This window comes from Chelonia mydas, chromosome 10, assembly GCF_015237465.2.
Source record: "Chelonia mydas isolate rCheMyd1 chromosome 10, rCheMyd1.pri.v2, whole genome shotgun sequence".
Taxonomy (NCBI): Eukaryota; Metazoa; Chordata; order Testudines; family Cheloniidae; genus Chelonia; species Chelonia mydas.
The window spans coordinates 43,373,882-43,388,855 of record NC_051250.2 but is presented as its reverse complement, the minus strand read 5'-3'; the positions used below and the strand labels follow the sequence as shown (position 1 = coordinate 43,388,855).

Sequence of the window (14,974 nt, the reverse complement as noted above, 5' to 3'; positions counted from 1 at the left end):
TCCAACACACGTCTAATAAAACAGACATTTTAAAAACTGGTGCTTGACACCATAAATTTAATACTCTTTTAATGTGATTTTTTGGTACATAGTTAAACACTATAGCACCTACGTAGTCTCCCACACAAGCTGGGCCAGGTGCCAAACAGCCGTCAGGAGGATCTGGCCCAATACTTCTAGTGACATGAATGTCAATGGGGTCAATTTTAAAATAATTAGCATGAGATTTTTAAATATGCCTCAGGGAGCTGGACTCCTAACTCCCTTAGACACCTGCGAAAATCCCAGTCGTAGTTATTTAATAGTAAAATGGCTGAAGGCAAAGAAAATGCACCTGGTCTTGTATTGCTAGTATATGAACCATAAACAATATACTGTCTGTAATCTGGAGAAACCATGACCCCAAAACTCTGGTGATGCCATGCAAATCCAAGTTAATTCTACACACAGGCACTCAGTTTGCATCGAGTTTGTGTCAGTTAATTAAGTTTACAAGGCATTCCTCCAGCAGAATAATCATTTTAACTTGGCAGCAATCAATTTAGAGCTTCAGACAAGGAACATGAAGAGGAAGTTGCAACAAGAAGCATATTGCAAATTGTATCTTTTGGTGTTTCAAAGGATGTCTGTGGGTATGTCTGCACTATACAATAAGCACAGGTCTGTGGGATCTGGGCTTGTGGACTCAGTGTATCCAAGCCCATGCTTCAGTGTCCACACTGCACTGTATACCTGGGTTTCTTTGCAAGAATTCAAAGGTGTTTCGCCTGCAGTGCCATAATACTGTTAGGCAATTTTGATTATTATAATCTATTCCAGGAGTTCTCAACCTGGGGCTAGTGAACAGGTTACCAATTAGTAAGGGGGGAGGGATCCTGGCTAGCGAGGATGAGTCCCAGTATGGAAAAGGTTTAGAACTGCTGATGTATGTAATGCCAAGCAAGGTGGGCACTATACAGAAAAATACAAATCCCAGTTATTGTCCCAAAGAATTTATAATCTACGGCCCCAAATCTGTGAAGATTTATGCACCTGCTTAGTTTTATGCACTGAGTAATCCTGTTGAATGTGCAATCTTAGGCCCCAATGAGAGAGAGTGTATACAGCTAAGCATGTATATAAGTCCTTGCAAGTTTGGAGTGGAAAGCTACCCACAACACAAAATGGAAGACAACCAAGAGTATGGGTGGGAAGAAGCAGTACAAGGAGGGCGACCATACAGAAAGAAGGTGTGGCTGCTCTGTTTGGCTATGCTTATGTTTAAAAGGTTCTGATTATTGTCATTTTAATTTTTTTAAAAACAGAGTTTGAAACTTTACACTTTAATCCACAATAAACTGTATAAATCCTTTGCCCCCTGTGATGCTGGCAGACCAGGTGCCAGCTCACGCCAAAGCCCCAGTCCTCACTGAACACTGACAAAATGCACAGCTGGAAACCAGTCTGGCTCACCTGTATGTTAGTATTGTTGAGCTAGATATTAGAGTTGTAAGGATGTGTTTGATGTTTAGACTTTATGAATAATTTGTAGGATTCTGCATGCATTAGTCTCCCTTATCTGTACCCCATGTTATAAAGCAGTAGCAAATGTTTGCATTGTAAATCTTTGTAACCATTCATCACACAGGAAAGACGCCTTCTCTAATTCAAATGCTGGCTTCCTAAAGAAGATGTTAGATCCTGGCTAACAACAAAGTCTTTGAAACCAAATGAGCCATGGTGAGACATTAAAAGAACAAAGACTTTGTTAACTGAACTCTTCACCCCCTCCAGGAAGAAGAGACCTGTGCATTAACTCCTCCCATCAACTTGGGTTCTAGGGAGAAGGGCATAAAAATCCCTGACAAGGAGAAACTGGGTTCTTCTTGCTGCTTGGATTCTAAAGGGTCCAGAATCACGAGGCATAAGCAAAAGGACACCCTCCCCTTCCCCCCCATTCCCCGAGCTGTTTTGCCTGGGTTAGCCCTACAGGACATATGGAGTTTGCTTATTACTAAAGTTTCTATTATCTTTTTGAATCTAAGGCTGAAACTCATTTGTGGGTGTTACCCGCTTTAAGCTTGTAAAGAACTCTTATTTCCTTTTCCTAGTTAATAAATTGTTAGCTTTATTAAACGACTGGCTACAAGTGTTGTCTCCGGTGAGAGATGTAGGGTACAATGAAGGCTGCCACTTTTGGTTGGATGTATTCCTGGAGGTTTCATCCCATGACAATGTTTAATTAAAGATTAATCTTCAATTCCTGGAGACTCGGCAACCCTAGGTACAATTGACCTGGGGCAAGTGACTAGTCCTTTGGGACCGGGAGTAACCTGAATATTGTGATTTTTGGTATAAGGGACCATCTAATCACAGAGGCAGGCTTGCCTGGGGTGCTACGGTTAGATCAAAATGTCCTAGCTTAGGGGACTGTCCGCGATTCCATGGCTGTTACAGTGCCTGAGAAGTACACACTTGGTTGGTGAAATCTAATTATAGAACACACAATCAATTTGGGGTTTGTGCCCTATTTCCTGACAATCTGCCTTGAGGTTGGCACCCATGCTTGGGAGCCACTCCAGGCAGCCTGACATTCCCTATTTGTGCCTACCTCCTTCACCAGTTCAGCAACGTGCAGTGGTTTTACATTCAGACCACTGCTGCTATACAAAAAATCTTATCTGAACTCTAGCAGACAATAAAATGGAGTTAATTTTTACTCATCCACACTGCAGCCTTGGGTACACGGGTACCCAGTCATAGCTATTATGCATTTTAACTGACATAAGTGTTAACATAAACAGCTGTTGTGACTGACCTTCACTCCGTATTTCACTTTTCCAGCATAGTGCTTTATGATAAAAGCAGGCTCCATCACGGCTGGAAATTCAATGTAAGAATTCCCCTCATGCTGACGCTTGAACTTGTCCAGTAGTGTTTGGTTTGTGGCTTGTGGAAAACTGGATAAAAAGGGGAAAAAATAAAGGCAGCTGTGAAGTCAAAGAAGAAAACCACACACCCTTGTTGACAGACCATAAATTGTAATGGGGAACATTCTGCTTTTCTCTTTTCTGTGCTTACAGATATTATGCCCAGGACTGAGCTGCATTTGGCAATATATGTATGCTAACGTACACCTGTATACAAATACACACTGTATACATTCGATGAAGCTTCCTACTGCAGATATCTAGTACAGCTAACTGGGTCTAGAATGAATCAATTGCAAAAGTGTAGTCATGCACATACCTATTTGTAGTAATATATTCATAGTAGCATGATTATTTTAGATACCTGCCGTTATCTAGAGGTCAGATATATTTGTCTTCAGCCTTGTGACTCAAAATGCACAACACATGAGTATATGGCATATTCACACATCTAGAAATGGGCTATTTTAGCTGCATACATAATTTCAGTATTTAAGCTTTTTACAGGTCTCAGTAAGAGGGCATTTTTAAAAAAGTTCACAGAGGTGTGTAAATAAAATCACAAGGCCCGATTTCACCCCACACCAGTTCTACACCAATGTTACTGATTTCAGTGAAGTTACTCTTGATGTACACTGGTATAAATGGATAGAAAAATCAAGGCCATGGCTTTTTCACAGCAAAACGTCAATTCACTGCCCCTTGAACTTTGTGTATTATTTGCTTGCAGTTGAAATGGCCTTTGTCCATATTTTAAAGCTTTACCAAAAATTTAATTAAAATTCTATCTTTTAAAAAAAAATAAAATTCAAGTTAATCTGCGGTTCAAAAAATACTGCCCTGGACTGCTCTCCTCCATATCTCTGTATGGTGGAACCCTCAGCAGTCAGATCTTTCATTTCTTACATGGAGGGAATAATTTGTCTTTGCAGTACTGTCTCCCTGACTTTCTGGGACCTCTGGTGGTGCTCTGTGGGTCTGGGGTTCCATTCTGAGAGAGGCTGCAAAGAGTGGGCAGGCTGGGAAACCGTTCGTCCCCTCTGAGGCAAGTCATTGGAAAAGTTAATACAAGCCTACTGCTGTATTCATTTTTACTGTGGGACTCCCTAGGGTCACTAGGGAAAGAGGATTGGGGGAGGTCCTTGAAAGCACACATGCAATGGAGCTGCACTGCCCGGGTACTGGGGGGCCCACTGTAGGTCGCTAGTGAGCCACCAGGTTTGAGAGCAGGCTTGTGGTTTATTCTAGAGAAGGGAATAAACCCTCCCCACCTGCTACCAACAGAATTATCAAGTAGAAACTTTGTCAGTGGATCCTACTAGAGACTTCTTCCCCATGAGCCTAGAAAGTTACATTTAGAGGATTTAGGCCAAAATTCCCACAAATCTGAGAGCTTGTCTACCTGGGAAGTTGAGCCGAATTAACTAATGGCTGGTCTACACTGAAAAGTTACATTGGCATACCTACGTCTCTCAGGGGTGTGGACAAATCTGAAAGATGTCACTAAGCCAACCTAACCACCAGCATAGACAGCGTTAAGTCGATAGAAGAATTCTTCTAGATATTGCCTCTTGGGGAGGCGGATTAACGAGAGTGATGGGAGAACCCCTCCTGTCGCTGTAGCGAGTGTCTACACTGAAGTTCTGCAGGTGTGCCACTGTAGTGGTTTAAGTATAGACCTAGCCTAAGAGTATGCATTTACTGAGCACTAATGCAAACACATTACATCCCTGTCTGGATGCTCTCATTCAAAAGTAAGGGACCTTAGTCTGTAGCAAACTAAGGCCAGATCTGCTCTAAAAAGTTAAGTTGACCCAACTATCGTTGCTCAGGAGTGTGAAAAATCTACACACCTATGCAACGCAGTTAAGCCAACCTAACACCCATGTAGATTGCACTAGGTCGATGGAGCAATTCATCTGTTGGCCTAGCTACTGCCTCTGGGGGAGATGGATTAACTACAGTGATGGGAGAACATTGCAGCTGTGCTGCTGTAGCTGTTTCAATGTAGACATAGCCTAATTAACTTTAGAAGCAAACTAAGGCCACTTTACTTCTGAATGAGCACATCCACACAGGCAGTTCATAGAATAATAGAATATCAGGGTTGGAAGGGACCTCAGGAGGTCATCTAGTCCAACCCCCTGCTCAAAGGAGGACCAATCCCCAATTAAATCATCCCAGCCAGGGCTTTGTCAAGCCTGACCTTAAAAACTTCTAAGGAAGGAGATTCTACCACCTCCCTAGGTAACGCATTTCAGTGTTTCACCACCCTCCTAGTGAAAAAGTTTTTCCTAATATCCAATCTAAACCTCCCCCACTGCAACTTGAGACCATTACTCCTTGTCCTGTCATCTTCTACCACTGAGAATAGTCTAGAACCATCCTCTCTGGAACCACCTCTCAGGTAGTTGAAAGCAGCTATCAAATCCCCCCTCATTCTTCTCTTCTGCAGACTAAACAATCCCAGTTCCCTCAGCCTCTCCTCATAAGTCGTGTGTTCCAGACCCCTAATCATTTTTGTTGCCCTTCGCGGGACTCTCTCCAGTTTTTCCACATCCTTCTTGTAATGTGGGGCCCAAAACTGGACACACTACTCCAGATGAGGCCTCACCAATGTCGAATAGAGGGGAACGATCACGTCCCTCGATCTGCTCGCTATGCCCCTATTTATACATCCCAAAATGCCATTGGCCTTCTTGGCAACAAGGGCACACTGCTGACTCATATCCAGCTTCTCGTCCACTGTCACCCCTAAGTCCTTTTCCGCAGAACTGCTGCCTAGCCATTCGGTCCCTAGTCTGTAGCGGTGCATTGGGTTCTTCCGTCCTAAGTGCAGGACCCTGCACTTATCCTTATTGAACCTCATCAGATTTCTTTTGGCCCAATCCTCCAATTTGTCTAGGTCCCTCTGTATCCTATCCCTGCCCTCCAGTGTATCTACCACTCCTTTAACTAATATTCCATAAATTCACCTTAACTTTCCTATGTGTAACTGTGTAGACATGCCCTGAGACACAGACCTGGCAGAAAGAACAGAAGCAAAGTAAAGGTAACCTTAGCTGTTCTTCCCTATGATGGGGAGACTCTTGATATAAGTAACATTTTTAGTTCATAGTTTAAATTTTTTTTAAAAAAATTCTCCACTGTTTGCATTACCCTGTTAGATGCAAGCACTTAGACTAAAAAACAATTAGGAGGGCACTGAAATCATAAATAAGTAGAAATAATGATTAGTGCGTTAGGTATCTTTCTGGCAAACATTACCAAGAAAGAGAAGACTTCAGCATAAACAATTGTGAGGCTGCACTCTAAGCAAATACTGAAGAAAAGAATTTCCAACATTTCCCTTTAACAATACTAGATGAGGTAAGGAGATCTCTCTCTCTCTTTCTCTCTCTCATTTAACTTTCCTCCATGGCAACCTGAGGAAAAGCTCTGTGTAGCTCAAAAGCTTGTAGCTTCCACCAACAGTAGCCTTGCAGACTGTTTTCTCCTTTTGCCTGGTGCACACATAATTTGGGTAAGGCAGTGTGAGCCTTTGGAGTTTGGTGAACACATGACCGCAGTCATTGCGACTTTCAGAAATGGTTCAAAAAGAAAAGGAGTACTTGTGGCACCTTAGAGACTAACAAATTTATTTGAGCATAAGCTTTCGTGAGCTACAGCTCACTTCATCAGATGGTTCATACTCACTTGCTTTCCTCATCCAGCAGGTGGAGCAGTCCTGTTGGTTTCTTGCTGATAAGATTTATACAGCCAGAGTTATCTATATAGTCTATGTTGTGCCAGCTGATGCCTTCTGCTCTGTACTCCTCCTGGGGAAAAATCAAAGGCAATAAGAACAGAGAAATTGATTAAAATAAAGTTGGGTTCTGAGCTTACAAAACTCAGAAGTTCTCCTTTTCAAAAGAACAGAGAACAGTTAGTTTAGATGGTAATGAAGCAAAAGGATGTCCCTCAAAATAAAGATGTGGAGGAAGTTAAGGACCCTGAACATGCCATGTCTTTCACAGGTGCTCCATGGGAGAACTTGTAGGTAATGCCAAGGGATGTACTTCAAAGCCAAGAGCAAAAGCTGAAAAAAGAGAAGTACCAGTGGTTTTGTTGGAAATTAATATAAAAATTTATAACATGATGGAGCTAGTTCTTGGGATGATGCCATGTCATTATTTTTTGGTTTGCAGAAGAATGAGAGTAAAACAGTTCTTTATTTAAACATCAGAGAAAACTAAAGCATCTTACATATTCAACCACATCGATCCTTAAAATTATTTTAATGGAACCAAGACACTTTTAGAAAGATTCTATTTGTCATTTTTTCCTGAGAGAAACAATTCTTTCTCCCTATTTTCTCTCCTCTATACTGTGTGTTTACAGTATCCAACACTGTACCTACTGTGCATAAAAATATGTATAATACGATACACCCATCACTCTTCCATGTTTTCTCAGTTCTGCCTGGTTGCCCCAAAATTATGTGATAAGTTTGCAATGCTGCCATGAAAATCATGCAATAGTTTACTGTCCACACTCAGACCCACGATGCAATCCTAAAACAAAAGTCACAGAACACACATCCAGTAGGAGATATGGATTAGATGTGGGTTGCTTTTATCTAAATTTATTTATTTATAAATGAAACCAATAAAAACCTTATAGTTTGACTGGGCCCCAGCAGCCAGGAATATTGTCTTTAGGATTGAAAAGTAACACAAATAAGAAACAACATCCAACACCTTTGATTTCATTTGAGACATTATACCACAATCTTGGTAGCTAATCTGTGCCTTGGACAATACTTTACTGCTTTGTTTTGATAACCAGTCACTATTTGTAATTTTTTTTATATCTTTATATATCTGATTTATTCCAGCTGAGGATCTGCCCCCTAACTTCATTTTGGGACTAAAGACTCTCTCTTTTATGGGCCAGATCCTCAGCTGATGGACATCAACGAAGATCTGACCCTCTGTCTTTTGAAAATAAGATGTCTTCTCTTAAAATAAAATATAGAAAGGTTTAAAAACAAGTTGTATAAATAATTATAACGCATTTGGAAATAAATGTAGTCCGTTCATAAAGTGTAATCTCCAGAATATGCTTATGCGTAAACACTTTTGAGTTTTGTCTCCATAGTAGACACATTTTTTAAACTATACAGTGTTGTGTATAAAGCAGCATGTATTTAAACAGTAGAACGGAACCCAGCCAAGTTTCTACTATATTTCTGTAAAGCAGTGTGACTTTTGTTGATTGTATTAGATCGGGGTGGGCAAACTTTTCGGCCTGAGGGCCACATCTGGGTATGGAAATTGTATGGCAGGCCATGAATGCTCATGAAATTGGGGGTTGGTGTGCATGAGGGCCCCGTCTGGGGGTGCGGGCGCTGGGGTGGGGCCAGAAATGAGGAGTTCAGGGTGTAGGAGGGGTCTGGTGCGGGTGGGAGTGAGGGCTCTGGCTGGGGGTGTAGGAGAGTGGGACCGAGGGGTTCAGGGATGGGGCAGGGAGTTGGGGCACTGGACGGGGTCAGGAGTGCTGGCCAATGGAAGCTGAGGGGGCAGTGTGCAGAGCCCCCTGGCTGCCCCTACACATAGGAGCCTGAGGGGGGACATGCTGCTGCTTCTACGAGCTGCGCGGAGCCACGGCACACGTGGAACGGGGCAAGCCCCAGACCCCACTCCCTGGCAGGAGCTTGAGGGCCAGGTTTAAACGTTTGAAGGGCTGGATGCGGCCCCCAAGCCGTAGTTTGCCCACCCCTGGGTTAGATGAAGGAAGAATAATTACAAAGCTCCCTAAGTAGCACGTAATATGCATTTTACAGGTTCCCAATCCACTATTACTGTGTTTTTCATATTGTTAGCAACATTTTTAACTTAAGTATACAAGCTAAATGTGTTCTTTAAACATTTTCTTAAGCATGATCTGTACATATTTAAAAAATGAATAACTTTAGTTTTTTCCACTAACTAAAGCCCCTCGTAAGCAGGGGAAGGGCACTCCACAATATTAATCTACCTGAGAGGCAATGTCCAGCCATTTCATTTCTGTCCAGCAAACAATGCATAGGAGCATTTTTACTGGAAGCCACTCTGCCAAGTCCAAAGGCTGTAGTATGATTTGCCAAAGAGTAATACCCATGAACGTACCTGAGATCAGGAAACTTAACCTCTAGTCCTGTTTCTTAAGAGCACACCACTCGTAAAAAACATCTGTGGTCTGCCAATAGCTCTTGATACAGAATTGACAGGGATGATTACTTTATATAAGAGAGTCTGTGTATGTGAGAATGAACGAGTGTGAGGTGTGCAAGAGATTTTGTCAAGTGCTTTGGGACATTTCTCAATAGTTTTTAACGATGACATCGCAAGGGGGTTGTGAGTTCAATCCTTGAGGGGACCATTTAGGGATCTGGGGCAAAAATTGGGGATTGGTCCTGCTTGGAGCAGGGGGTTGGACTAGATGACCTCCTGAGGTCCCTTCCAATCTTGATATTCTATGATTCTAAGAGCATTCAGGCATGAGGTTGTTTTGTTTTGTTTTCAATAGAAGCTCATAAGATTAAGTTTCTTTATATATTGTTTTGGTTTAAAAACGGAGGTTCCCTGAGCAAATAGCGAGAACTGGCAGACTTCCCCACAACTTTCAGTCAATCACTGGGCAACTCAGCTCTCACATGAACGGATATCTGGTTTCCTATTAACAATGCTGTACCCAGAGCTGGGTGGGAACTGGATTTCCCATTTTGTGGGAAATTCCATGACAATTTTTGTTTTCATTCCAGAATGGAACAAAAAAAACATGCATTTCAAAATTCCAAGAACGAACGAAAGATTTAAATGTTCCATTTTGACATTTAATTTTTTTCAATGTGTTTTATAATATGAAATAAAAGACATTTTGTAACAAAAAAGTAATTTCAAAAGTAAAATCAAAATGTTTTATTCCAAAAATGCTTTGTCTCTCTTTTCCTAAATGCAAATTCACTGAAATCAACAGTTATGCCAAATGTTTTGCTTTTGATGAATCTGCATTTTCCACAGAAGTTCCATCAGAATATTCCCACCCAACTCTAGCTGTGCATTGTTGATACAATAATAACTGCAATGTAACTAAACCAGATCACCTAAGCAATGGGAATAAAGTCTGAAGGATAACGTTTAATGTACAAAACATATAATAAAGAAAAAATCCCTGAAAAATGTTGCATTAGAATGGAAGAATTTTAGTATTTGAAGATCTCTATACAATGAGCAATGGAATCACATTATAGCAGAGAAGTCAGAAATCAAATACAAATTGCTGCTAAACTATAGAAAAATCTTTTGGTTTTTACATTTGCACTAGTAAGTCAGTGAATCCTGCAGGACAGTAAGGCAGAAAAAATCCTGCCAACCTTGAGGGGACACACATTTCTTCAGTAAGTACAAGTTCTTCTTGTATGTCTGTGCATGAAACATTAGCAAGAATGGGCATCATCCATCAACTGCCTGCTTCTGACAGCAAATTAATCAGAAGCAGCACATATGGCTTTCCCTCAGACAATTTAATTCACTCAGGGTTATTTCTCTCTACTATACTCAGAGCTCAAACATTAGGAACTACTGGTGCAGTAGCATTTAATTATAAAAGAAGAGGCTTTTTAGCTATGATTGTGCGTGAGTGGTGCACGTTACATAACCATGAAATAGATCCCAGTGAAAATGACTGCATGCCTAGCCACGTGTTTAATCCTAATAAAAAATAAGAATACTTACTCAGCACTTCCCATCTCCAAACTACTTTGCAAACATTAATTAATTAGTTCTCACAATGTCTGTGCAATTTGAATAAATACACTCTCTATTTTATAAGAAGGGAAACTGAAGCAGAAAGACTGATTTACCCAAAATCAAAGTCATTTTAAGAATCAAGAAGTCAGGTGGTTTCTGGTGTCCAATTCTATGTGCAGGGGACAATGTTCCCATCTCCTTCCTTTCCCCTCCCCTAGCTATTAACTATTAAAAAGTGTTTTCCTTGGTGGCCAGCCCTCTGTGGAGAAAGAAGTGGTTAGGGACTATTTAGAAAAGCTGGACGTGCACAAGTCCATAGGGCCGGATGCGTTGCATCCGAGAGCGCTAAAGAAGTTGGCGGCTGTGATTGCAGAGCCATTGGCCATTATCTTTGAAAACTCATGGCGATCGGGGGAAGTCCCGGACGACTGGAAAAAGGCTAATGTAGTGTCCATCTTTAAAAAAGGGAAGAAGGAGGATCCTGGGAGCTACAGGCCAGTCAGCCTCACCTCAGTCCCCGGAAAAATCATGGAGCAGGTCCTCAAGGAATCAATCCTGAAGCACTTACACGAGAGGAAAGTGATCAGGAACAGTCAGCACGGATTCACCAAGGGAAGGTCATGCCTGACTAATCTAATCGCCTTCTATGATGAGATTACTGGTTCTGTGGATGAAGGGAAAGCAGTGGATGTATTGTTTCTTGACTTTAGCAAAGCTTTTGACATGGTCTCCCACAGTATTCTTGTCAGCAAGTTAAAGAAGTATGGGCTGGATGAATGCACTATAAGGTGGGTAGAAAGTTGGCTAGATTGTCGGGCTCAACGGGTAGTGATCAATGGCTCCATGTCTAGATGGCAGCCGGTATCAAGTGGAGTGCCCCAAGGGTCGGTCCTGGGGCCGGTTTTGTTCAATATCTTCATAAACGATCTGGAGGATGGTGTGGATTGCACTCTCAGCAAATTTGCGGATGATACTAAACTAGGAGGAGTGGTAGATACGGTGGCAGGTAGGGATAGGATACAGAGGGACCTAGACAAATTGGAGGATTGGGCCAAAAGAAATCTGATGAGGTTCAACAAGGATAAGTGCAGGGTCCTGCACTTAGGACGGAAGAACCCAATGCACCGCTACAGACTAGGGACCGAATGGCTAGGCAGCAGTTCTGCGGAAAAGGACCTAGGGGTGACAGCGGACGAGAAGATGGATATGAGTCAACAGCGTGCCCTTGTTGCCAAGAAGGCCAATGGCATTTTGGGATGTATAAGTAGGGGCATAGCCAGCAGATCGAGGGACGTGATCATTCCCCTCTATTCGACATTGGTGAGGCCTCATCTGGAGTACTGTGTCCAGTTTTGGGCCCCACATTACAAGAAGGATGTGGAAAAATTGGAGAGAGTCCCGCGAAGGGCAATAAAAATGATTAGGGGTCTGGAACACACGACTTATGAGGAGAGGCTGAGGGAACTGGGATTGTTTAGTCTGCAGAAGAGAAGAATGAGGGGGGATTTGATAGCTGCTTTCAACTACCTGAGAGGTGGTTCCAAAGAGGATGGTTCTAGACTATTCTCAGTGGTAGAAGATGACAGGACAAGGAGTAATGGTCTCAAGTTGCAGTGGGGGAGGTTTAGGTTGGATATGAGGAAAAACTTTTTCACTAGGAGGGTGGTGAAACACTGGAATGCGTTACCTAGGGAGGTGGTAGAATCTCCTTCCTTAGAAGTTTTTAAGGTCAGGCTTGACAAAGCCCTGGCTGGGATGATTTAATTGGGGATTGGTCCTGCTTTGAGCAGGGGGTTGGACTAGATGACCTCCTGAGGTCCCTTCCAACCCTGATATTCTATGATTCTATGAACCCGAAAGGTTATAAAGTACATATTCAAGTTCAGAAACCTCTGTTAAGCCAGGCCACGGATCTAGACCTAACAAGATTATATCACAAGTGTGTGTGTTAAAGAGTCAAAGGCATGGTCTTCTACTAAAACATAGGTCGATCAAGCTATGTTGCTCAGGGTTTGCCCTGAGAGATGTAGTTAAGACAACCCATGCCCCAGTATAGACACCACTAGGGCTTTGTCTACACTGGCAAATGAAAGCCAAAACTTTTGTCATTCAGAAATGACACCCCCCCCCCCCCCGAAAGACAAAAGTTTTGTCGATGACAAGAGCTGGTGTGAACAACGCTTTGTCGGCAAGAGTGCTCTCTCCTACGGATAAACAGCAGCTAAACTGCGCACCTTTTAGCAGCAGGGCTGTAGCGGCACAGCTGTGTCACTAAAAGTTACCTAGCGTAGACATAGCCTAGGTAAATGGAAAAATTCTTCCGTCAACCTAGCTGCCGCCTCTGAAGGGGGTGAATTTACTACAGTGACAGAAAAAACCCTTCTGTCCACACTACAGCAACAGAGCTGCGATTGTGCTGCTATACCACTTGTAGGGTAGACATAGCCAAAATGAATTCAATACAACGCTTAGGGCAGATCCCTTTCAAATAAAAATGAAGTTACCTCCATACAGGTTACAACATACAGACCCTGAGTACTACTTTCCCACTGATTGTTAAGAAACACAGGACTTTTAAACACAACTACTTAGAAAACCGTAAGGCCACAAGTCAAATAAAAGAGCAGAGATCCTCTTCACCTACCACGCTGGCCATTTCTGCAGGAGGAGGAGGAGGCCTGGTGAGGGGAACAGAAAGAGTTGCCATTTATGACTTCACTTTCAAAAATGCAGTCCTGGCTCCTATAGGGTTTGAAATTGTTGCCAAAGTCTTTTTGGAAGGCAGCCAAGATAGCAGAACAACAGCTCTCAAATGTGTTTTTCATGTTCATCTGGAACAACCTTCCTTACTGCAGAAGTGAAGTTACTCTGAGGCTTAATAATATGGAAAGCATTCATTACATTTCCACCTTCTCTTTAAATGTTTTTAGCTGTGCATAGAGAAGGGGAGAAAAAAATATTGAGAAAGGAGATAATTTTTCTTGATCTTTGTAATATTGAATGAAGCAGCAATGAAAACTCAGATGAGCTAACAGCTTTATAACAGTCCTTGCGCTGCCATGGTCAGCTAACTATTCCCATTAATCCCCTTATGGTTTTTTACCTACTTCATCTATTTATTATTGTGACATTTTTAACAGCTTCTGCATGGCCCTGAGCAAAATTTATAATACAGATATTTAAATTTGCACAGGTCTCAAACTTGGTATATCAAGTGTCAGCCCGGACATAAATGTCTTCTAGAAAAGAGCCTTTGTTCAGATTTTCTTTTTGATCTTGGAAAGTAAATTCCTATAGTTTAAATTCTTCAGAAACTGAGGGTATGTCTACACTACCGCCGGTACTACAGTAGCACAGCTGAAGCTACACTGCTCTACCGTAGAGACTTACACAGCAACAGAGTTTTTCCAGCCCCGTAGTAAATCTATCCCCTGGAGAGGCAGTAGCTAGGCCGACACATGAATTCTAGCTGTGTTTACAGTAGGGGTTAAGTCTATGTAATTATGTCACACAGGGTGTGAAGTTTTTCACAATCCTAAGTGAGGCAGCTAGGATGACCTAAATTTAAGCATAGACCAGATCAGAATGGTTATTCAGTGGTTTCAGACTAACTAAAATAAACAGCTTAGTTTTTCAAGCTTGAACCTTTAACACCTGCATTGACAACTTAAGTCCTCATTATCCACAGCACATGTAAGACTAATGCAAGCTGCCTCACGCTCTTCGTTTCCAATATGCCTCACCCGCTGACCTGGAGGGACGACCGAGATGAGTGGGGAGTTTACTTACGCATTTTATTTATGAGGTTTTGCAGAGCACTCATCACAGTAATACCTGCAGAGGATGTGGAAGGATGAGCTTTGTGGTTAAAATACTAACCTGGGACTCCACTTATCTTGGTTCAAGTCTCAGTTCTGCCACACAGACTCCCTGTGCAACTATGGTCAAGTCATTTAATTTATATGGGCCTCAGTTTCCCATCCATAGAATTGTGGATGATAATTCTTCCTTTTCCTACCATTTGTTATTTATATAAGTAGTTCTTTATCTTTTACTATGTGTATGCAGTATTGCCAACCGCAAGAGATCAAAAATCATGAGTGAGACTCCCCATATCATGAGACTGGCCCCAAACAGCATACAATTTAACTCTCCCCACCAAATTGTTATTTTGTCTCTCTTCTGCCTTTTTCATTCCCCTCTATTCCTCTGCTAGTGAACCTGAAAAGTCAACCTCCAGTACATAAAATGAACATCTCTCTTAGCTGATCGGGAGGAGACCCCACTTAACCT

The 14,974-nt window shown here is 42.1% G+C and overlaps 1 protein-coding gene across 21 annotated transcripts in view; it reads right to left on the bottom strand.

Annotated features, from left to right (window-relative positions):
• The window catches only part of MYO9A (myosin IXA), a 457,919-nt gene that overhangs the window by 104,601 nt on the left and 338,344 nt on the right, over nt 1-14,974 (bottom strand). For all 21 annotated transcript variants that reach the window (XM_043524473.1, XM_043524485.1, XM_043524478.1 and 18 more), the window contains 2 exons: nt 6,606-6,727; nt 2,798-2,939 (listed from right to left, as the gene is read on the bottom strand). In XM_043524473.1, the coding sequence (XP_043380408.1) occupies nt 2,798-2,939; nt 6,606-6,727 (264 nt within the window). The remainder of the gene's footprint in view (nt 1-2,797; nt 2,940-6,605; nt 6,728-14,974) is intronic.